Source organism: Balaenoptera ricei, chromosome 18 (genome assembly GCF_028023285.1).
Source record: "Balaenoptera ricei isolate mBalRic1 chromosome 18, mBalRic1.hap2, whole genome shotgun sequence".
In the NCBI taxonomy this organism is placed as follows: Eukaryota; Metazoa; Chordata; class Mammalia; order Artiodactyla; family Balaenopteridae; genus Balaenoptera; species Balaenoptera ricei.
This window is the reverse complement of record NC_082656.1, coordinates 79,244,901-79,268,797: the sequence shown is the minus strand read 5'-3', so window position 1 is coordinate 79,268,797 and position 23,897 is coordinate 79,244,901. Positions and strand designations below refer to the sequence as shown.

The window sequence follows — 23,897 nt, the reverse complement described above, 5'->3', positions numbered from 1 at the left end:
AACCCATTCAATAACTCCTCATAGATCAAGGTACAGTGCTAGACACAGAGGGCTCTCTACAAGTTTCAGATAAAGCGCAGTCCTAATGAAGAGTCTCGTCTGTGACAAACTGCCTCAACACTACCAATTTCAAAGGAGAAACTGAGGCAACCAAAAAGCAGGTGTGGCCTGATACACAGCCAGTCAGAACTGCAGGATTTGGAGGCAACTGCATTGCTTGCTGGAGGGTGAGATGGTCATACTTTTTCTACAAAAAATATTGGAGAAAATTTTATACACAAGTACAAGTCTATATAGAAGTACACAACATCTGTGTTTTGTGAAATGGAAGATATAGAGAGAGGGATTGGAGCTTTGACTCAAACAGGAAGAGAATTGTTGGCAATGAATGATACACAACCTCAGAGAATTTTCTGTGCTGCTCTGATGGTATGTTGAGTTGCTCAGTCTATACTTTTAATTTATTTTGCCAAAAAGAAATCTCCTGAAACGATGTAATACAAGAATGTCTACATACAACTTATACAGTGACACATGAACCATGTGCTTTGGTGAATGTAAAATATCTAGCAGTCATCATGCAGGTCCCATAGATGAATGGCTGGGTGCGTGGGATCTGAAACTAGCCAGAAAATAGCCAGCCTGCATTTAAATTCTGGCCCCTTGGCTTAGCTTGCTCACTTCAGTAAAGGATTTAAACTTTCTGGGCCTCATTTTTTTCACATCTGTAAAAAAAAAAGGAGAAATATTACTATTTACTTCAGAGGTTTCTTGCGAAAATGAAAGGAGCAACTACCTGTCATACTTCTATCAACAGTTTCTGGCACATAGTGCTGTGTAAGTGTCAGTCACTATCATCTTTGCTTTTCTTAAGATGCTGCATTTGTAAGATCTGAAATCACCTATTTGTTATAATCATCATTCTATTCCTTCAGATTGATAGCCATTATGAGAAGTCAGGAAACTGATGTTCACATTTTTCAGACTGTAGGTCTTTGAAATTCAAGTATCAGGCTCTTATGTTTTGTTACCTACTCACTTTATTCCACAGTGAATGAACGACCTCTCACATGTGTACTATGTGAAAGAAACAGGTTATTGGTGAAATTTTCACTGGAAGGAAGCAATTTCCATCTAAATGTTTACAAATTCCAGTAAATATGCAATTAACCTTGTTTTGCTCTTGTAACAGAAGACAGACATTTTCTGGCTGAAACTGATTTTAAACAATGGAAAAGCATCTTAAATTCTAAGGAATAAAATCAAACTATAATTTTGCCAGCATTTTCTGGTTTCTTGACTTGATGTCATACAAATAGCACTGCTTTCTGATCTCTCTTACCCGGTGTGTCCCCTCCAGTCTGTTATTCTGGCCTTGGTTCGTGTTTAAACTCGGGCTCTCCCTGTGATAAATCATCCTCCTCCCCGCTCACTGACCCTCAAGAAAACAAATTTTATGAAAGGAACTGAATGCTGTAAAGGCTCTTGGAGTCATAATTCTACACAGAGAGAAACATAAGGAGTGTTCATGGCTGTGGGAAGTAGTCAGGTGTTTTTATTTTGAACTTATAAGAAATAGCTCTGTTCCAAGTCCACTGTAAGAGGAAAGGCAGAAGGTATTTTTTCCTTGATATGATAATAGGATCTGGCCAACTGTAGAGAAAATGTGTGTGTGTCTGTGTATGTCTCTGTGTGTATGTCTATGTGTGTGTGTCTGTGTGTCCCTGTATGTATGTCTGTGTCTTTGTGTATGTCTGTGTGTGTGTGTCTGTGTGTATGTCTGTGTGTGCATGCCTGTGTATGTGCGTCTGTGTGTGTCTATGTGTCTGTGTGTGTGTGTCTGTGTGTATGTCTGTGTGTCTGTGTGTGTCTCTGTAGGTATGTCTGTGTGTGTCTCTGTATATATGTCTGTGTGTGTGTCTCTGTGTGTATGTCTGTGTCTCTGTGTGTGTCTGTGTATGTGTCTGTGTGTGTGTGTGAATGTCTGTGTCTCTGTATGTATGTCTGTGTGTGTGTGTCTGTGTATGTCTGTGTGTATGTCTGTGTCTCTGTATATATGTCTGTGTGTGTGTCTCTGTGTGTATGTCTCTGTGTGTCTGTGTGTGTGTGTGAATGTGTGTGTCTCTGTATTATGTCTGTGTGTGTCTCTGTGTGTGTCTCTGTGTGTATGTCTGTGTCTCTGTATGTCTGTGTGTGTCTGTGTGTCTGTCTGGTGTGTGTGTGAATGTGTGTGTCTCTTTATGTATGTCTGTGTGTGTCTCTGTATGTATGTCTGTGTCTCTGTATGTCTGTGTGTGTCTGTGTGTGTGTCTGGTGTGTGTGTGAATGTGTGTGTCTCTTTATGTATGTCTGTGTGTGTCTCTGTATGTATGTCTGTGTCTCTGTATGTCTGCGTGTATCTGTGTGTGTGTGTGAATGTGTGTGTCTCTGTATGTATGTCTGTGTGTGTCTGTGTGTGTGTGTGAATGTGTGTGTCTCTGTATGTCTGTCTGTGTGTGTCTCTGTATGTATGTCTGTGTGTGTCTGTGTGTGTGTGTGAATATGTGTGTCTATGTGCATGTGTATGTCCATGTGTGTGTCAGAACACTTTATAAATAAATATTTATGGAAGGGAAATATGCTAAACTTTTAAATGGACAGAGTGAAAAATGTATAGCAAGTACAGTTTCAAAGATAAACAATTTGGTGTCAGTTCTGTATAATTTAATAGTTGAATAAATGTTCACATGATAAATAGAGAAAGAGAGAGCAGCAAGGATTTAGAACCAGGACTAGGAAAAGTAGCTTTCTGATTGGTGGTAGCTGTTAGTTCCAGTGACAGGCAATTGTTTTGAGACATAATTCTGGCTCTTTTCTCATGAACGGTAGTATTACTCATGTCACCAGTGCTTGGAGTTTTGAGCATGTGTTAATAAGTTCACAAACACTGTGATCCTTTGCTGTATTTAAAATCTTTCACTATAGACTAAAACAGCAGTTGCTGAAATATCTTCTTGAGATGAAGCGAAGTACGCAGTGTTGAAAATGTTCAGATCTCCAAAGCTTATCCCCAGAAGACCCAGGAACAATCTACATAAACTATCAGAAGTTAGTATTTGTTTACACCTGAAGTCTGTGGGGTACAATGAAACACATTTTGTTCGGGGTAGGAGTGCTGGGTAAAATGACCTGAAATCTCAGCCTGGCTTTGCTGTATTCTGCTGTGGGACGTTGGCCAAATTGCCGGAATTCTCTGAATCTTAATTTTCACCTTAGTAAAATTGGAATACTCACACTCACCTCATGTAGACAATGCACTGATACCTAGGTGAAGAGTTGAGTACAGGCATACCCCAGTTTTACTGCACTTCATTTTAATGTGTTTTTTACAAATTGAACCTTTGTGGCAGCCCTGCGTCCATCAAGGCTATTGGCACCACTTTTCCAAAAGCATTTGCTCACTTCATGTCTCTATGTCACATTTTGGTAATTCTAATAATTTGTCATTATAATTATATTTGTTATGGTGATCTGGGATCAGTGATCTTTGCTGTTATTATAATTGTTTCGGGGACCCACAAACCGTGTCCATATAAGATGGCCAAATTAACTGATAAATGTTGTGTGTGTTCCGACTTCTCCACTGGCCATTCCCCGTCTCTCTCCCTCTCCTCAGGCCTCCCTATTCCCCGAGACACAACACTATGGAAATTAAGCTAATTAATAACCCTAGAATGGCCTCCAAGTGTTCAAGTGAAAGGAAGAGTCACGCGTCTCTCACTTTAAATCAAAAGCTGGAAATGATTAAGCTTAGTGAGGAAGGCATGTTGAAAGCTGAGATGGGCTGAAACCTAGGCCTTTTGTGCAAAACAGCCAAGTTGTGAATGTAAAGGAGAAGTTCTTGTAGGAAATTAACAGTCTACTCCAGCAAACACACAAATGATAAGAATGTGAAACAGCCTTAGTGCTGATATGGAGAAAGTCTGAGTGGTCTGGATAGAAGATCAAACCAGCCACAACATTCCCTCAAGCCAAAGCCTGATCCAGAGCAAGGCCTTGTCTCTCTTCGGTTCTGTGAAGGCTGAGAGAGGGCAGGAAGCTGTGGAAGAAAACTTGGAAGCTAGCAGAGGTTGTTGGTTCGTGATGTTGAAGGAAAGAAGCCATCACCATGACATAAAAGTTCAAGGTGAAGCAGCAAATGCTGATGTAGAAACTGCAGTAAGTATTTGCAGAAGATCTTGCTAAGAGAATTAATAAAGGTGGTTACACTAAACGACAGATTTTCAGTGTAAACAAAACAGCCTTATATTGGAAGAAGATGTGACCGAGACTTTCATAGCTAGAGAGGAGAAGTCAATGCCTGGCTTCAAAGGTTCAAAGGACAGGCTGACTCTCTTGTTAGGGGTTTATGCAGCTGATGACTTTGAACTGAAGCCAATGCTCATTTATCATTTCAAAAATCCCAGGGTCCTTAAGAATTATGCTAAACTACTCTGCCTGTGCTCTATTAATGGAACAAAAAGCCTAGATGACAGTGCATCTGTTGACAACATGGTTTACTGACTATTTTAAACCCACGCTTGAGACCTAATGCTCAGAAAAAAAAATATTCCTTTCAAAATAATACTACTCATTGACAATGCACCTGGTCACCCAAGAGCTCTGATGGAGATAGACAGTGGGATTCATGTTGCTTTCATGCCTGCTAACACAACATCCGTTCTGCCGCCCATGGATCAAGGAGAAACTTCAACTTTCAAGTCTTATCATTTAAGAAATTCATTTTGTAAGGCTGTAGCTTCCACAGATAGTGGTTCCTCTGATGGATCTGGGCAAAGTCAATTGAAAACCTTCTGGAAAATATTCACCACTAGAGATGCCATTAAGAACATGTCGTGATTCACAGGAAGAGGTCAAAATATCAACATCAACAGGAATTTGGAAGAAGTTGATTCCAACCGTCATGGATGACTTTGAGGGCTTCAAGACTTCCGTGGAGGAAGTAAGTGCACATGTGGTGGAGATAGCAAGACAACTGGGGTTAGAAGCGGAGCCTGAAGATGGGACTGGACTGCAGTCATCTCATGATCACACTTGAGAGAATGAGGAGTTGCTTCCTATGGATGAGCAAAGAAAGTAGTTTCATGATCTAGAAACAACTCCTGGTAAAGATGCTCTGAAGATTTTTGAAATGACAACGGAAGATTTAAAATAGTGCATCAACTTAGTTGATAGCGGTGGCAGGGTTTGAGAGGATTGACTCCAGTTTTGAAAGCAATTCTACTGTGGGTGAAAGGCTATCAAACAGCATCGCATCCTACAGAGAAATCGCTCGTGAAAGGAAGAATCAAAGGATGGGCAGACCTCAACGCTGTCTTCTTTTAAGGAACTACCGCAGCCATCCCAGCCCTCGGCAACTCTGCCCTGATCAGGCAGCAACCACCAGCACGGAGGCAAGACCTGCAGCAGAAAAGGCTGAAGGATCAGATAAGGGTTAACACTTTTCAGTAATAAAATATTTTTTAATTAAGGTATGTACATTATTTTTTTAGACATAATGGTACTGAACACTTAGGAGACTACAGTATAATATAAACATAACTTCATATGCACCGGGAAACCAAACATTTCACGTGGCTCATTTTATTACAATACTCGCATATTGGGGTGGTCTGGAACCGAACCCACAGTATCTCCTAGGTCTGCCTATGTAGTAAATATTTATTATCTGCCCCCCTCCCTGCTGTCTTCCTGCTGTCCTTTTCCCTTCCTTCTTCCCTGTCCTGTATCACAGGCACACTGACCCCCACTCTAGTCCCCTCTCTGACATGCCACGTCACTCCCTGTCTTGACCGTTCCCTTCTCTTCTGCAGAACCGCCGGCCACCCTCAGTCATCACTGACCTCTGCTTCCTCCAACCAAAGCACCCTGATGGTAACACACTGCCTACCACGTCTTGCCTTGTCTCCTTTAATTTGACAGTACTATTTTTGGGGCCAGGGAAAGTGTCTTATAATGACATTTTTAACCTGCCCTCCACTCCTGCTCCCCAGGGTATGTACCTACTGCCAGGCCAATAGTCGGCTCTCAGTAAATAGCTTTGGATGGATTGAATGATACCTTTGAAGCCAGGGTTGGTAGAAATCAGTTAGCTCTTCCTGCATCATGATAACAGGCTACAGCTCTATTCTAATAAGAATTTTGAAGTGTTCACTCTGTCACATTTTAAAGCTATAAATTCTAAGAGGCTCACTGGCACTTTTCTGGCTGTGATCCTGTTTATCTAAGGACCAGGTGTAAATAAATAGCATGTTTCAATGGCCACGTGACACACAACACTGCTGCATCCCCAAGGCGCTGATTTGCACATAGTCTCCGTAAGGAGCTGTCATCTCTCCTGTCCCTGCTCCTCAAGAACAGGACATGTCAGGATAAAGCAGAAACCATAATGATAGCTGTTGAGCTTGGACTTGGTGATGACAGAATCGGAAGTGCTCCTTCACATCTGGGAGAAAAATAAAGAACACAAAGAGTCCACTCAACCAGGGGGCAGCAACACCTGCTTTGAGCGAAGACATTATTATTGTTTTAATTGACAACTCTTATGCCTCTGATATTGTAAAGTGGGGTGTCATCATGTATTATTCATACAGAAATGTCTTGACTGTATTGCAAAGAGGTAGAAAATATAGATATATACCCAGAGCATTTTATACTCTAGTTCTATAAAGTATAAGAGTGTGTAAATTTATCAGATTGTTAGATAACTAATTTTGCTTTATTATTGCAAATTTTCCATATTTTACTTTGGGTTCTATGAGAAAGTTATGCCTTAACTTTCTTTAGACCTTTATTGGATGTTTCTATTAAGTGAGAGGCAGTTATAAGCAAGTCCCATTCTATTTACTTGTATGAAAGAAGTGAATACAGCTGCATTTTTTAGTGAATGTACTGATTACTTATTGTAGTTCTACTGAATGCATTGGTATTTTCTAAACATACTCTAGATTGTGGATTGTAACACTCATTCATTTATTAATCAACTGCTCCGTGAATTCCCCTGTGAGTCCTCCCAAATAAGGGAACTCTACCATATTGACTCTCCCATTTCCTTGATGAATACATGCTTAAGACTAGTCTCAGATTTATCTACAGACTCACTTCCATTTCTTCCTTCAAAAGGTTGATTTCCTACTTTTTAAACCCCTTTCAACATTCTCAACTTGCTTAAGGTATGGAGCCCAAACTGAATTTATATCGAAGTGCTTCCTCACTGCCTTTTTAAAACTATCAATTCTAACAGGATCATGGGCACTTTGATGATAGTTAACGCAGACCACGTTAAATACATAGTGTATCTAGAGGACCATGTGATATGTAATACTGCTGCATTTCCAAGGTATTGATTGGCTTATAGTCTACAAGGAAGCTGTCATTTATCCCTGTCTTTCCCGATTCTAGAAAAGGCTGTTGAGAAAACAGCATTATGTCCACCCATGGCCGACACACAGAAGTGGTTTCCATGAAAGAACTTCCTTCCTTTCTTTTTTTTTTTTTTAAATAGAATCATTTATTATCTTGGACTTACAGTGTTATTAAAATGCTGACCATATTTCCTGAGTCCTCTTTTTCACTTCACACCTGAATTTTTCCAAAGTTATTCCATGCCCATCATCTTTAAAGCTTTATCTGCGGTGCACAGACCCAGGGTTTTGCGGGCTTCTTTGTACCGCATAAATGATGTGGTGCTTTCATTCAAGGAGTCCATCACCTCAAACACAGCTCAATATTAGAGCTATCCATAATGGAAGGGAAAGTCATGCCTCATATTTTGGCAATTCTCAGCCGTTCCAATATAGATATTAAATACTCTCTTAGTTTTTCCAGCTGGAAAAAGAGGAGGGCACTGGTGAAATATTCAGCAACTCCATGATCAGATGTTTTGCAAAATAATTCCTGGCCTCATGCTGCCTCTGCTGCTGGCCTCCATCACTCCCCACTGGGCTGTTGCTGACCCTCCTTTTTCCCCGAGGCCCACACGCACAGTTCCTGACAGCTTGGTCCCTAACGTGAGCTTTTAATTCACCTGTTTCTATCACTATGAATATTCATTTTTGGAAGTACCATAGAACTGTTTTGGAAAGGGATGAGGTAGTGTAATCTGTCCTCCAGAAACTTTTTGCCATAATCCCAGCCAAAGCAGCTTGTCCATTTCCGAGGACAAAGCCAGAGCAAATTCCGCCCTTGGCAGCTCTGCGGGCCTCCCCTGAGTCCCGCCCATCGAGCCACCTCTTGCCTTCTCTTTGTGTGGAAACCCTTCTCTGCCTGGAACCCCAGGCCACATTGTGTCTCAGCACCTAAACCATGGTGTCTGCTTGGAAAGAGAGGTTCAATCATGAAGTGGGCTTTTAAAAGTTGCTTTCTATAGGATTTATTTGTCCTCCGATAAGGGAGTTTGCTGATACCGCAAAAGGAGTCCATAGGCTTTAATGTCTTGGAAGCACGTCAGGGTTCACGGTTTGAGTCTGCTCTGCGCAGGATCTCAGGGCCAGGTGGACTCGCTCACATGAACCAAATCGCCCGACAGAGCCGTGCCCCTGAAGGCCGTGGTGTGGATTTCCAAGCACAGTTCCATGGGCAGTCAGCTTCTCCCAGGCACACCCAGAGCACCAGGAACACGAAAGTGCACAAGGCCCCGTTACAGGCGCCTAGAAAGGGAAGCAGACCAGCAAAGAGTGTCGCCTTCAGTGTGAGTCCGTAGGAAGAGAACATTCCAGAGGCTTTCGGGGTGGGTTTACGGATCAGGGGCAGGAGGTTTACAGATGAGGTCACACGGGACGGGTAGGAACCCATCAGGCTGAGGGCTGTGTGAGCGAGGCGGGGGGGGGGAAGGAGGGGGGCAGGGCTGCGGAGGACGAGGCACGTTTAGCGACGCTGTGTGTCACCTTCCCCAGCCGCAGCGCACGGACTGAGGACAGGGGTGGAGGGTCAGAGGCTGGAGCGCTCAGCAGGGCGAGGTCACAAAGCTCCGTGTCCTTTAAGGAGTTTGACCTTTTCCCTGAGTGCTGTGGAGAGGCCCTGGATGACGGAAAGCGGAGTGGTGACAGAGTCAAATCGGTCCCACAAAGGTTACCCTAACTGCCCGGTACAGACCAGCGCGGAGGAGGAGATCAGGGCTGAAGGCACAGAGCCTCATCTGTGGCTGTGTCGTCTAGGTGAGCGATGGGGATGGCTGGGGTAATAGTGTCAACGGAAATCAAGATATTTGGAGCCTTGATACTTAGGACATAGGCTCATAGGACCTGGGGATACAGTGGTTGGGGAGAGAGCAGAAGGGGACATTGGGGGGTGACTCCCAGATTTCTCTCATCTTGCTTCTCCCGAAGAGAAGATGCTGAATTCCACTCCGGACTTGCAGAGGCTGAGATGCTAGAGCATGGAAACAGAAGCATGTAGGACACAGTTTATAGACAGATCAGGTGAGAGAGAGAGAGAAACAGGGGTGCCCTGGAAATAACGATTTAGGCGTCACTGTTTTAAAGACCAAGTTGAATCATGAGAGTGGACGATTACCACGAAAGACTGTGCAGAAGAAAGTTTAGAACAGAAGCCTGAGTGACACCAACATTTTGGGGAGTGGCAGAGGAAACAAACAACAATTACAACAAAACAACCAATGAAGTAGTGGCTGGCAGAGTAGGAAGAAGCCCAGGATAAATGGATTCTCGTAATCACGGGGGCCAGCATTTCAAGAAAGAGTTTCATCAACAGCGCTCATTGCTGCCAAGAAGTCAAATAAGAAAATAGCTGATTTTAGCAGCTAGGTTTATCATCACAGAGGCCAGGTTGCTTAGAAAGAACAAGTTTCTGTGCAGTAGTTCAGGCTGACACCAAACCATAGCGAGATGAGGAGGGGAAAGAAGATGAAGCAAGGACGTCATTAACTCAGACAATGCAGGATGTATACAGTAAGACCCCTACACACGAGCCTTCAAGTTGCAGACTTGATGGGAACGTGTATTCGCATGTCCAATCACGTAAGTTAGTTCACGTGTCTGTCGTACATTGTCACGTGTGCGCATCCTCTACAAGTGGTTGTGCTTTTGTGTACTTTAGTATAGTACTGTATAGAATACAGTACTGCATCTTGGCTCCATTTCCTGCGTCGGATGCAAATGCCTTCCTGTTTTCTCTTGGTGACCCACTTCGTGGGTCCTGTTATAACACTTGGTCTAATCCCCTGAACTTCAGAACGGCCCTTGCTTCCTGGCACCGCCCTATGTTTTTTTTGTTTGTTTTTTTAATAGATACATGTATATATATATATTTTTTAAATTAATTAATTAATTTATTGATTTATTTTTGGCTGTGTTGGGTCTTCGTTTCTGTGCGAGGGCTTTCTCTAGTTGCGGCGAGCGGGGGCCACTCTTCATCGCGGTGCGCGGGCCTCTCACTATCGCGGCCTCTCTTGTTGCGGAGCACAGGCTCCAGACGCGCAGGCTCAGTAATTGTGGCTCACGGGCCTAGTTGCACCGCAGACTACTACTTATGTAACCAGCGATTTCAGCCCCGCACGCTGCAGACACACGCCACTCACGCATTAGAGCTGCCAGGGAAGGGCCTCAGAAAACACATCAACACGTGGTATACATGTAAGAAGAGTTAGCCCTTAGTAATTCTTGGGGGAAAAGGGAAAACGGCCTTCTGATTTGAAGATGACAACCATGTTCAATACCTGACATTTCTCTTAACAATAAAAAATTGTAACCGACATATTTTTTCAGCCAGCTAACATATATTTACAATATAAATTGGTTCCCTTGCTCTAAAACATGGATATAGATTTTGGGGGAGGGAGGCAAGTATACTTAAATGAGAATCCAAGCCCCTATGGGAAAAATACTAATCTGGGGCATTTTGTGAAAGGCTCTACGGGAGGTGAGCCGTGGTCGTGTGGAACGCCCAGAACCAAGAGAGGTCGTGAGACCCGGTGCGTGCTGACGTCACACTGGTGCATGCTGACGTCACGCTGGGGCACGATGACGTCACTTGTAAGGAGGAGCCTGAAAACCATGATTATTCAGGGCACTGGGTATAACCTGTAATGAACAATATTTCTAGCCACATAAAGCATCCCCCTCCTAGAGTCCCGTAGCTTAACATCGCTTCCCGTAATCAGGGAACAGAGACCCCTCGCTCAGTCTGTCTCCTGGGATTTTCCTCTCAACCATGCTTGTGCCATTACAACCAGAACTTACCTGAAAACTGAGAATTATCTTAAAAAATAAAAAACTAGTCTTCATCGGGAATCTGGAAATGAGTTCAGTGGACCACAGCTCCCTGGGAATCTCCGCTTCTCTCCTCACACCTTGAGTTAGGCCCGCGAAACCGAGGGGATTTGTAAAGTGATGTTGGTGCAGAGAAGACCCAGAAATCAGCCCGGGGCTGGGGTGTGATTATTACAGCCACTGCGCAGGATTTCAAGGGAAGGTTTGGAAAGTGCAGATCTGCGGTGAAGTGACTTGTAAAAAGAAAATAAAGATACGTTAAGAATGAATCAGTTGATGCCTTCCCAGTAATGTGCTGTGTTATTCAAACAACATCCAAGAAGGCAGGGATTTGACGTTGCCATCAACTGTGGTCTTCCTAGGCCCCAGTTCTCACTTTAAAAAGAGAGGCTTAGCTAGACGATCCCTAGGACCTTTCCACCCTGAACTGCCACCCCTCCCCTCGAGGACTCCAGAGACCCACCTTTTGTCATGTTGTCATCACTTTGCGCTAACTCTCAGAAGAGGTCCAGCTACCCCAGGGCCCAGTGAAGGAAGTGCTGGCCTGAATTCTGCCATTTGCTACTATAATCTCTCTGTAACCCAGGTTCTTTATTTGTAAAGTATTTCCCAAACCCATCTCAAGGGTTTCAGGGGGGAAAATAAGAAATGAGAAAATGCTCTGGGAGAAAAAGGGAAAATTGTTATCCAGCTATTAAGTAAAAATGTCATTCTTTTTTAGGCCATTTTAATAGTCTAGTCTGTTCCTTTTCTAGACTGTAGCTTGAGAGTATTTTCTATTGACTGTAGGATGGGCAGCTGTCAAACAATTTGTTGTACAGTCAGCAGTGATTTCCAAGGGGCAGGAGCAGAGCAGGGGTGGGGTGAGACGTCCTTCACGAGCATAGTTACCTGGCAAACGTAACTTCCACAGAGAGAGGAAAGTACAAGCCCTCCAGGAGAGATGGGGGTAAGCGTAGTTAACCAGTAATTTATCATCAGAGACCTTAAACCTATTTTTGTTCCCTCCCAAAATTATTGTTTAGCGTCAGATAATCATTTATACTATTCAGTGACACCTAGAAAAGTGATGACTTAATATGTCTCTCCATAGGAGAAGGCTAAGCCATTATAAAAAAGATTTCTGGTCTTCCTTATACTACGGAGTTCTCATGAAAGAAGACAAGTGTATTTATTTGTCATCATGTGCTTTTGTCTGAAAATCCTTTAGGGCTTTTAAAAACTAATCGTCTTGTTTCTTTGGTTTTGTGCCACCACAAAACATCTAACTTTCTCAACCTCCCTCCCTCAAAAATAAAAGGGCGGCATTGGAAAGTATCTCAGAGCTGTTTCTTTCTCTCCCTTTCCTGACACAAGAATCCTCCTCACAGGATATTGGCAAGAGTTATCTAGATTCTGCTTGAATTCTAGGTTGTCCACTTACTTCCATTGCTAATTATTATCTGTGTGCAAAGTGTGACCAATAGTTACCTTCTATGCGTGTGCTAAGAATTACATGGGAAAAAATGTATGTAACTTGCTTAGAACAGAGTGTGAAATTGATAAATACTCGCTATTACTCTTGCTATTATTGTCAGGTATTTATGATCTCTTAGCGTACATTTAACGGTACACCATCCACTTTTCCAGGCAGAACATAGGCGACAGAATCTTACCAGGCTAGTATTAACCTTAGAAACAGGTAAACAGAAGACATCAGAGCCAAGGGTCTGGGAAATACCTGAGTCACAGCCAACTGTATGGTGGATACTTTGCCATTGTTTTATTTGGGCCTAGTTTCAACTTGTTCCCTTATATTAGAAAAAGGCATTTTTTCAATATCTACTTTCCTAAATACCTATCAAAAACAAAGAGCTAGGTGAAGGCATAGTCCTTTCACATTTTATTAAATTAAGCAAATACTTATCGAATATTGACGTGGATCACGGTATCTAAAGGTCCAAGTTGCGGCTCTGATGAGGTTTCCTTCCTCGTGCTCCTCACCACACCACGACATAAAGTGTCTGATTTAGGCTGGGTGTTTCCCGGCTTTCGGACGATGAGATATTTAATGCATTTGATGTGAGTCATCAATTTAAATGCCCGCCGCTGCTTGTTCTGCGCCCTGGAGTTCAAGCTCTAACCAGCCGCCTCTGCACAGCCCGCGGCGGCATCTTTGTAGGGGGCCTAGCGCCATCTAGTGCCCTTGGGGGGAATAGCCGGTGTCTGCAGGGCTCACCTCGTACCCTGCAGTAAATAACCACGGTGGATCCACAGTTATTTCCTTTCTTGTATATCACTGGATTTTACAAACTTCAGGCCCGGCTTAACTCCACTGTTTTTCACATGAGTTACATCCCCTCAAACGCCACATTACCTTTTGCATTCTCTTAGGGGCTCAATCAAAACATGTTTTGCTCTGTTGCCAAGACGTCACTTGCAGCTGGCCTTGTGTGAATACGCTTTCTCCAAGTGTGAGTTTTCTTATGATCCGCTTGAAACCCTAACATGCTTCTCCCAGTACAGCATGTCCTTTATTAGTCAGAACTGTTGTCATCCCGCCCTATTTTTGATTCTTCTCTTTTTCAGATTGTCTACAAAGCCTGGCTGTGTTCCCAGTATTTTGAAGTCGCACAGCTGAACTGCAGAAAGACAATTCCTTGCAAGCAATACTGTTTGGAGGTTCAGACGAGGTGTCCGTTCATATTGCCCGACAATGATGAAGTCATCTACGGGGGACTCTCCAGTTTCATCTGTACAGGTACAGTGCAGGGCAGGTGTGGGCACCCAGCCTCTCGTGGTGGATTTGCTTCTTACGCGGTGTTTGTTTGGTTGGGGGTTTCCTTCCACCGATGTAACCCTGAAGATTCGGCTGGGACTATTCCATGCTTTCCTTCACAGAAGCCCTGAAAGGACCCCGAAGCTGATTTGGAGATGTTGCCACGTGATGTGTCATCTACCTATGACCACCATCATTAAGTTTGTAAAAGGATAAAATGGAAAAACGTCAGCAATCTTTGGATTTGCTTAAATTTGACTTAGAGTCGGTTGGGTTCTACCTGCCTTATCTTTGTATTAACCTAAGAACAGATGACGTGATAAGGCGGTAAAATTCTGTTTCTTCTTCAAATTGGTAACAAGTTTAGGTCCCAAATCTATTTTCTGAGAAGTGTTATGTTACTTTATCTTAAATAAGTATCGAGGGTATAAAGAAATGCCCATTTAAGTTACTCGTGTGTGTGTATGTGTCTTAGAGTCCGGTTAAATTGTTTACTCCTTTCACCAAATGACTCAGACTGGGCAAAACACCAATAGCAGCATTCAATTTCTGGATATTTATAAGTGTTACACAATTTAGACATAGAATAAGATGCAAAGGATAAGAGTAGATTGCTTTTTAAAAATAAATGCTGAGTAGACAAGTGAGAACAATCCACTTTGCCGCAGTGATGTGATAATCAGAGTTGTTGTTCCACAGTCTCTCAGTAAAAACGTGCTACGTGTCCTTGTAACTGGATGGCTTGAGTTGTAGCATGTTTCGTTTTCAAGTTTTAAGGATAAGACACCATCATATGTACGAAGAAACGTGAAAACCCCTCTTCTTATAATAAACTTTGTGAGACCCTTCTAAGCAGAGTGACATATTGAGATGTTCAACATGAGAATTTATCAGATTCTTTCTAGAGCACTTATCTCCATGCCTATCCATAACCCATACTGTTCTAAGTGATGCGCTATCAAGAGACTGTCCAGCGAAGCTCTCCCCTAAAAGCCTGCCTACACACTGGATGACTTTTATGCTGCCCAAACTTATGGGAAGAATATCTGGATGAAGGTTAAGAGACATGGGCTTTCCTCCTATTTCTATTAATGCATTCTCTCCGAGCCACCATCTTCTCGTTAGTACATTAGTGATAGCCATACCCCTCAGGCATGTCTGCAGAGAGGAGTACAGATAGAGAAGCGGCACGAGATACGTCATCCAAAGGCAAGAGCCATTGTACGTAAGGAAGCGATTTGTGGAATGTAAAGTGATTTACCAATTATTTTTGTTATTCCACTGATTTGATGCTGAGATCATTTTTCATATAGTTCCTCTCTACTGGGAAGACGAAGAGAGAGAGAGAAAAAAGGAAGGAAGAGGGAAGGAAGGAAGAAAGGAAGGAAGAAAGGAAGATATTAACACCTTCTTCCTTTGAATCTGAGCCAAAATTCACCAGTCACAGGCTATTCATTTATTTGTCTTCCACACAAAACTTGAATAAATGGTCATCAAGATAAGGTCTTCATCTCTTGACTTAAGGGTCAATGAGGTGTCCGTGATTTTAGGACTTCTGAGAAACTTCTGGAATTTTATGGAAAGGTTGTATTCTTGTTCATTCTCATGCATGTAGCTTTTTTCCTAGAGAAGGTCAGCAGCTTCAGTAGATTCTCAGAGCAGAAAAGAACCTCAGGTGAAGGGAGAGGCATCTGTCTTTATCTCCTCCTGCTTCCTGTCTCTTGTCTGTATGTTTGAATCTGAAATACAGGATTGAATGTTCATCGCCTTCCCTATACACTTTCAAGGCCATCAGAAAGCTAAACATGGAAATTAATCTCTTTTCGCACATGTGCAGAAAGTCTGTCTTATAATTGCCTTTGAGTCTTTCAAAGTCAGATTTTTTCATCTACATCATTCAGGAAAACAAACAGGAAAAGAGAGATTTGTCATTTGTCGGATCCAGGGGAAAATGCCACCAAAATTAGAAGCTTTCTGGGAGAATCTCATCACTGAATATTTGGGAATCTGACTCTTCTTTCCCCACTGTCAGCTGGGCCTATGTTCTTTTTCTTACTTCTCAAAAATGTGCAGAATAAATTAGGAAGGCATTTGGTCCCTGAGTGCTGTGAAAATTTTTGACAAAAAAACGGTACTAATTTTCAGATTGATCCTCTTTTCTAAGCTGTGACCCAGGCTTCCTGGAAGAATTCTTCTGTGTCTTGGTCACTAGCAGCCATCCTTTATCCACCTTGGGTCACAGAGGTCCCTTGAGTTTTGCTGCTGGACCTGAACAGGAGAGATTTCTGCAGGTGGGAATCGCTTGCTGTCATGTCACTACTGATGAGGGTCCCAGACACCAGGGCCCCCAGAACATTTCCTTCTGGGAAGAAGTGAGCTCCCAGGGCCACTGGTGAAACCCTGCCCAGGAGCCCAGTGGCCTCACATTTGTAGGGAAACTAGTAAGACTTTTACATATAAAACATTTGTTCCCAAACATTGTCACACAGTCTTTGAAGGTTCACATCTTACAGATAGACGTGAAGATCCAAAGAACTCACCTTTCAGGTAAACTTGGAGTAAATGTTGAGTCATCTCACACACCTTTTATGCATTTTGATTGAAGCGTCTTCTCTACTCAGAATGAGACTAAGTCTAGTCGAGAAATGGGAGTATTTTTCCTAGTTCCCCGGTTGGCTGCACATGACCTGAGGCCCACTGGGAAGCAGGCTCATAGCCACGTTTCAGCTCACACAGTACAGCACATCTGCTGGACTCCCCCCTCAATGAAATGAGTAAATGACAATCACTAAACCCAATTTCACTAAAAGGAATTCACCAAGTAGGTTGGTCTTCACCTTGCCTCCAGTAATTCCTCTTTTTTAAAAAACTAATAAATGGTTTTATTGCCATTCTATATGCTGAAAAATATAATCATTTATCATCAAGAGTTGAAGGAATAGACGGAGGTTCCTTCAGATTCCTTTAATAATGGTCTCCCTACTAATGGAAATACATCCAATTCAGAAGCTTCCAGAAGGAAAGAGATGCCCTCTAAAAATCAATCTCAGAAAAGTACTCAGTGAGCACGTGACTGCAAAAGGCTCGCTGGCAGATGCTGTCCAAGTGAGGGTCAGTTTTGTTCAAGGTGCTTCTCCATGGTGACAAACCAGTGGTGTGATTACGGCTTTTTCTCCTAGCGTCGTCTGCATCATCCAGTCTTTTAGAGACTGGGATTACAGGACTCCAGCTCCTCCTGTCATCTGGGCTTTTATTAGGAATATACTGATGTTTAGAATTCCTGTCATCCATCGACAAAAGTACATCTCAGTCCTTGGGATCAGGGAACCAGTCAGAGGGTTCAGAACAGACAAAATTCCTTTAAATAATCAGGAGCTATTTAAAATTTTGGTAAGTTATTAGATGCAACCTTATTGCATCATTTCTTTATGAGGCTTATATTACTTACCCATGTCCTACATGGGAGTGTTTTACGTGCCTATATTTTGGTCATCTGCTGCTATGATCCTTAGCAAGCCGGTAGCTTGTTTTTAAAAAATGAAATATCTGAGAATGCATGTCCATGACTGTACAATGTCTTTGACTGAGGCTGTTACTGAAGGTGAAGGACAGATGTTCTAACCACAAAACTAGGGAGAGAATAGCCTCCTCCTGTTGTTAAGTTCTGCTTCTGTTTTAGGTGATGAAGGAAGGACACTTCGCCTGAGCTCTCTCTTGGTTTTTCTGTTAGAGGATAAAACTGACGCGTCGCTGAAGGGGTGTTTGAGAAATTAATTAGGGAGAAATTCCAAGGTGCTGTCAGGGTGAAGCCCGTCATTGGATGTCAGGCTTTATTGAGTTAAAACTTTTCAAGGTGGGTTCTGTTCTCAAGCTGGGTTCACACAATACTCTGCTATTTTAGAAACTGTTTCTTCGTCTTCAAAGTGACGGGGTGGAGTCGTTCGTGGGTTCTAGGCTGTCAACCCATCATCGTGATAATTACGCGGGTTTCCCCCCTGCACACTCCCTCGCATTCTTCTAGAATCCCCTCGAGAAATCCTTGATTGCTTACCTGGAATGGTGAGCCAACACTAACAACACAGAAGTAGCAGAGCATCTCAGGCTGCGGGTGCTATGGTAACGTACATTACGAAAATTGCCACTTGATTGATGGATAAGAGAGACCCTACATGATTTGCTGCTGTATTTTTTCATAGGTGAATTATTGAAAGAAAAAAAAAAGTAAAAGTAGATCTGCTGGGGGTTACTGACACTGGAGATAAAACATTTTGAGAATTCTGTGTAAATTCTGCATTTCATTTTTTAGCTGTGACAAGGATGAGGTTATATTTCCGCCTCCTGGGAAAACACGGCGGGCTGTTGCTCGTTAGGGTGACAGGTCTGATAATGAAGTGATGGAGGACGGGCGCCCCCTGGTGGCGCGGCTCTGCGTCTGCAGGGGACCTAAAGCGGTTTATTTCCCGCAGGCAAGGAAAGTCGTTATTAATAATCCTTTGAGAGAAAAAGATGGGGGAAAATACTTGGATATGCATATTGATCGAGTCAGAAAGGAATTTTTTAATGTTGCGTGTCATTCACAGGAGAGAGTTGACAACTGTGAAAAAACATTCCCTAAATTGTATTCTGACACGTCGGGGGGGTTGATGAAGATTTTTAGAAAGATTACGTAAAAGATTTTCTCACCAAAGTAGTATTTCAGTAGAAAAATCTGTTCCCTATAGATTTTAATTTGGAGGTCTATGATATCTTTAATCTCCGTACCTTCTCTAGTGTGTGAATACGTTTGATTATTTTCTAAAACTCAAGGGTCTTTTTTTTCTGAAAAAGGAATAATGAAATACCAGCTAGTTATAGCACCATGTGATGTCATACAAAGTCTTTATATATATATAACATATATATATATAAATCTACAAAATATATAGATACAGAATCTTCATATAGATACAAAATCTTTATATAAATATATATGTATATATATAAATTTAGACCAAAAGAGAAATGTGAAGGAAGATAGTATGATCAGAATAAATAATAAATATGAAAATAAGTTATTTTTAAGCACTTCAGTAGCATGTAGTAACTTCATGTGTTTGGGACATCGTCCTCCATTAAAACACTGCACTCTTGGAGGCTTATTAAATTCATGTAGTTAGACCTGCATTCAGGTCCTCGTACTTAAGATCATCTTCTCCGACGTCCACCTCCGTGTGCTTCCCCAACAGTTCAAGTTGGCCTTGAGCGAGGGGACTAATGCAGGGAAAGAGCCCCGGAGTAGAAATGAGGTTGGTGGATTCTGCCCATAGCTATGAATTTTGGAAAGCCGTACCCGCTGGGTTTCCGTTTCCTCATCTCTGCAAGTGGCTGATGGGTCTGGGTCTCCGGCACACTCAGCCCTCCTGGGTGTTGAGGGCAGAGTCTGAGTCAGATGGGCGCCCCTTGGTCCAGGCAGAGTCTGAGTCAGATGGGCGCCCCTTGGTCCAGGCAGAACCTGAGTCAGATGGACGCCCCTTGGTCCAGAATGAGGGCAAAGCACCCCAGCTCCAGACAATGAAGAGTCCATCCTTGTCTGTGTTGATGGAGGCTGGCATCTCGCTCCAGGTCCCCCTGCATGACCCTCGCTGGAGAGCCAGGAAGGACTGGTGATAAACTCATCTACCTCCAGGTGTGCTGATAAAACTGACCATACCCTCCCAAGCCTGCACACCTAGACAAACCTTGGAGAAGTTCTAACATAGTCCACGTTGTACTCTGCATTTTCTCTCTCTACCTTCCCTGATCTAAGAGGAGAAATGAAAGGGATTAGACCAGGGAGAGTTGAGGAAACCATGCCTGGAGCTTTTGCATGGCGTGGAGTTGAATCAGCCCCGAGGTGTGTCCAGTCTCTACGACAGGGAGCCCCAAGCTTGCTGCTTCTGGAGCCAGGAAGGGCGGAGCCTGCAGCCACTTCCTGGCCTGTTCCCAGGTAAGTGGGCACTGCAGGTGCATTGAGCAGAAAGCTGTCCTCCTTGATGCCACCTGGAGAGGATCCTAGTGACATCATCTCACAATTGCCTGGTAATCTGTAGCAGCAGCGTAACTTACTGGCCTGGCCGGTATGTTTTGACCTCTGAACTCCCTAGGATGGACGACTATCCTTTACTGAAGCCAGAACTATTGAATGCTGCTCCGACAGGACCAGGGCAGGGCATCTTGGGCAATGAGTTGGTTGGTCTGTGCTCAGATGGAGGTTGAATGAAAACATTTAGAGAGCTTCCCTAGAGCAAGGAGGAGGGTGAAATACACATCGTTCTGCAGAGATTCACATCATCCCCAGAAAGCTTCGTGACTGACAAGACTCAGAGCTGTTTATGACTGACATGGCAGCAGAGTAGTAAGATAAAGGAAGAATTTCAGTTCTGGAATTCGGTTTTGGAAGGGTAACTCTGCACAAAGAGGGATCTCCTAGAACAGGCGAAGCCTTATTCAGCGAAGGCGTTTACTAACTTCATCTGCAGTTAAACATCTCTGCAATCAAGCCTCTCTGTGAAGTGTTTATCCCCACCCTGTAGCTGTTGTGGGTACCGAGCTGCTTTGGACATTGCAGTGATCTCACGTGATTATAGATTCAGTCAATTGGAGAACAAGCCTGAATTATAGACGTCATCTAGTCTGATGTTGCTTTTATACAGGATTAAAGAGAGCTGACCCCCTGCAACCTATTATTGCAGAAACCAGGATAGACCCACATTTCCTGGCTATATATTAGTCCAGTGTCTGTATCACTGCTGGAGCGGGAAGTGGCCATTCGGTCCGTCCTGAAATTAACCTGTAAGCAAATGTCTCCTTTCTGCTGTCCAGCTGGAGAAGGTCCCCCCGTAGGGAAAGAGAAGGTGGGACACAGCTTGTGGTGTATGCAATGCCGTTTCCAGTAGTTCAACACACACGTCCTGATTTCACAACATCACATATTATGTTAAAAATAAACATCACACATATTTTCTACCTGGGGCATTCTTTCTGCTTAAAGAAAGGAGAAGTGTCTGGCACAGTTCTCTGGAAGATTTTGTGCTTAGATAGCTGGTTTTTTCAGTCAGATGAGTGAACAAGTTTTTTAGACTGCACACATGCAAACCTACAAATATATTACTATGAAGGGTAAAGACAAGGACTCAAGGTCTCTAAAACGTTTGCCTAAATAATTGTGCGTCTAAATGACCTTCTGCATTGTGTTCAGTAGGTTTGAGTCCCATAAGGAAATAATGCATTCGATACATTTTAAAAATGGAAAGTGAACCAATTTGTCTCAATTTTGAAATCTTGTCTTTTTGGTGGTTCGGCTTGACTTTACCAGATGAGATGATTATTGTTAGTCATAATTTCTAATGTATCAGATCATTATAATGTTTACTCTTTGGGTTCAATGTGAAGTTGTCTTCAAATTAGTAAGATGTAGGAGGTCAGTTTTTATGTCTGTGACGCAGTCATTGTTCAAAATAATTTTTTAAATTTTCTCTGGAAATAATTTTCATATCCTGAAGCATTCTCTTCCTGCTTTGGGAGATTTATCTGAACATGTACGTTGTTTATGGCTGTATGCCCGGTGCCCAGAAAGGTGTTTGACACAGTTTGTGCTCAATAAACAAATTTTGAATGAATTAATTAATGGGGAACGATCTGTGGTGGGCCCTGTTATGAGGAAGAAGGGGCCATCCAAGGTGGGGAGAAGCCCAAGGAAGCCAGGGGGTGAAGGTTGTACCCTGCAGGGCCACCAGCTGCCTCCTGCCTGCCTCCGTCTGCCGGCGTTATTCTGACGATTCCAGAAAGGGGGCTGACAGGTGGATGCACTTTAACAACATGTCCCCCTGTTGGAGTCAGAGAGAATATCAGTATCTCCTTTGAAAGCCATTTTGTCCCTCACGTTCCATCCTCCTGTCACAGGCAAGATAAAGACTCAGGTGGAATGCTGTTCAGTCCTCATCATGCACGTTGCTTACTCACCTGGGATGCTAGGACTTTAAGCCTGATGAACGACGTGACACCTCACTTATGGAATTTACATTTTAAGTGGGCCCCCCAAACTGAGCGTCAAGGTTAAATTGCCCCCTGCCCCCCAATTCAAGTCCTAACCCGCAGTATCTCAGAATGTGACCGTATATGAAAATAGGGTCTTTATGGAGGTAATCAGGTTAAAGTGAGGTCATCAGGATGGGCCCTAATCCAGTGCTGACCATCTGCTAGGGTTGCCGTGTAACAAGATGCCACAGACAGGGTGGTTTAAACAACAGAAATGTATTATCCCACAGTCCTGGAGGCCAGAAGTCCAAGGTCAAGGTGTTGGCAGGTTTCGTTTCTCCAAAGGCCTCTCTCCTTGGGCCACCTTCTTACTGTGTCTTCACAAGGTCTTCCCTTTGTGTGTGCACCCAGGGGTCTTCCTGGGTGTCCAAATTTCCTCTTTTCATAAGGAATCTCATTGAATTAGGGGTCACTCTAAAGACCTCATTTTAACTCTGTCATCTCTTTAAAGGTCCCGTCTCCAAATACGGTCACATTGAGGTGCAGGAAGTTAGGGCTCTAACATCTCAATTCATCTCACAGAAGTGTACTTATAACAAGGGGACATTCGTACCCACAGACATACCCGCAGGGAACACAATGGGGAGAAACACAGGGAGAATTCCATCACCTACACCCCTGCCAACGCTCTGACCTCAGACTGTCGTCCTCCAAAACTGTGAGACCATAAAGTACTGTTTTTAAGCTGCCCAGTCTGTGGGACTTTGTTAGGGCGGCTCTGAGCTCTGCCTGGCAATTTTGGAATAGAACAGATACATTCAGTATTGTTTGTTCAAGAAGAGAATAATGTCTAACCCTTCTATGAAGACAGATTTTGCGTACTTCAAAAGTTCTAGAGGATTAGAGGAGAGGAAGCAATAAAAAGGAATTATAAAGGCACAGAGAGAACTCAGCCAAGAGGAGTTAGAGGATAATAATTATGCAGAGAGAGTAATGATGAAGAAGAAAGAGTATTAACCAGAACGGATCGGTTTAAATTGTAAAATAAAATGATTTTCATGAATTTCACAAATCTCCTTTTGAAGGAATTTAGAACCACATTCTCTTTGCAAAGCTGTTGTGTGTACTGTGTCCACCCTTTCATGGCTTCATGATTAGAAGATTTGAAACCTGAATCTGCAAACTTTTCATGTCATGAAATTGCAGTTAGTGAATTTTTCTTTTGGAAAATCTAATCACTCTACACTTTGTGCTCAACATTGCTGTAAACCTAAATCTGCTCTAAAAAATAAATCCTAATGAAAAGCGGGGTGGGGGGAGAACCTAGCTAAATAAACTTTCCACCTCGAGATAAATTGTCTTCCATTTGGGATGTGTTTGTTCGCATCATTTCCAGCCTACTCTTGTCAGAAGGAAATGCAGACTCATGATTTTATATAATTTTATATAATTTTATATAATTTTATATAACAGTTTCATGAGATTTGTGGACAGCTTTCAAATTCCAAATCTTAATCCTTACAAGAAGACTGGTTTATATCCCTGTTCGCTTCTATTATTCTTTCCACAAAGAGATAAAATTTAAATGCATGGAGCATCAGGAAAAGCATGAAATGTATTAAAAATCACGAGCTCCATCAATTAGCACAAAAGAAGCAAACGTGAACGTATAATTAGGGAAACGCCATATGTAAAGTCACGGAGGTTTAGAGCTGAAAGGACGTGAGCTGTTGTCCAGCTCTTGAGGCTGGATTTCCCGTTGGCTCCGTGCACGGTTGGGTCTGGACCGTAAAGAGGATTGAGGTCGGGACTGTTAGTGGATTCAGTGATCACCTAGAAAAGTCTGCACAAGTGAGGAAGCAGGCACGGGCTTTCCT

General features: G+C 42.9%; 1 protein-coding gene across 1 annotated transcript in view; it reads left to right on the top strand.

Moving 5' to 3' along the window:
• The window catches only part of NALF1 (NALCN channel auxiliary factor 1), a 593,804-nt gene that overhangs the window by 548,412 nt on the left and 21,495 nt on the right, over positions 1-23,897 (top strand). The window contains exon 2 of the mRNA XM_059902846.1: positions 13,836-14,007. Within this exon, the coding sequence (XP_059758829.1) occupies positions 13,836-14,007 (172 nt within the window). The remainder of the gene's footprint in view (positions 1-13,835; positions 14,008-23,897) is intronic.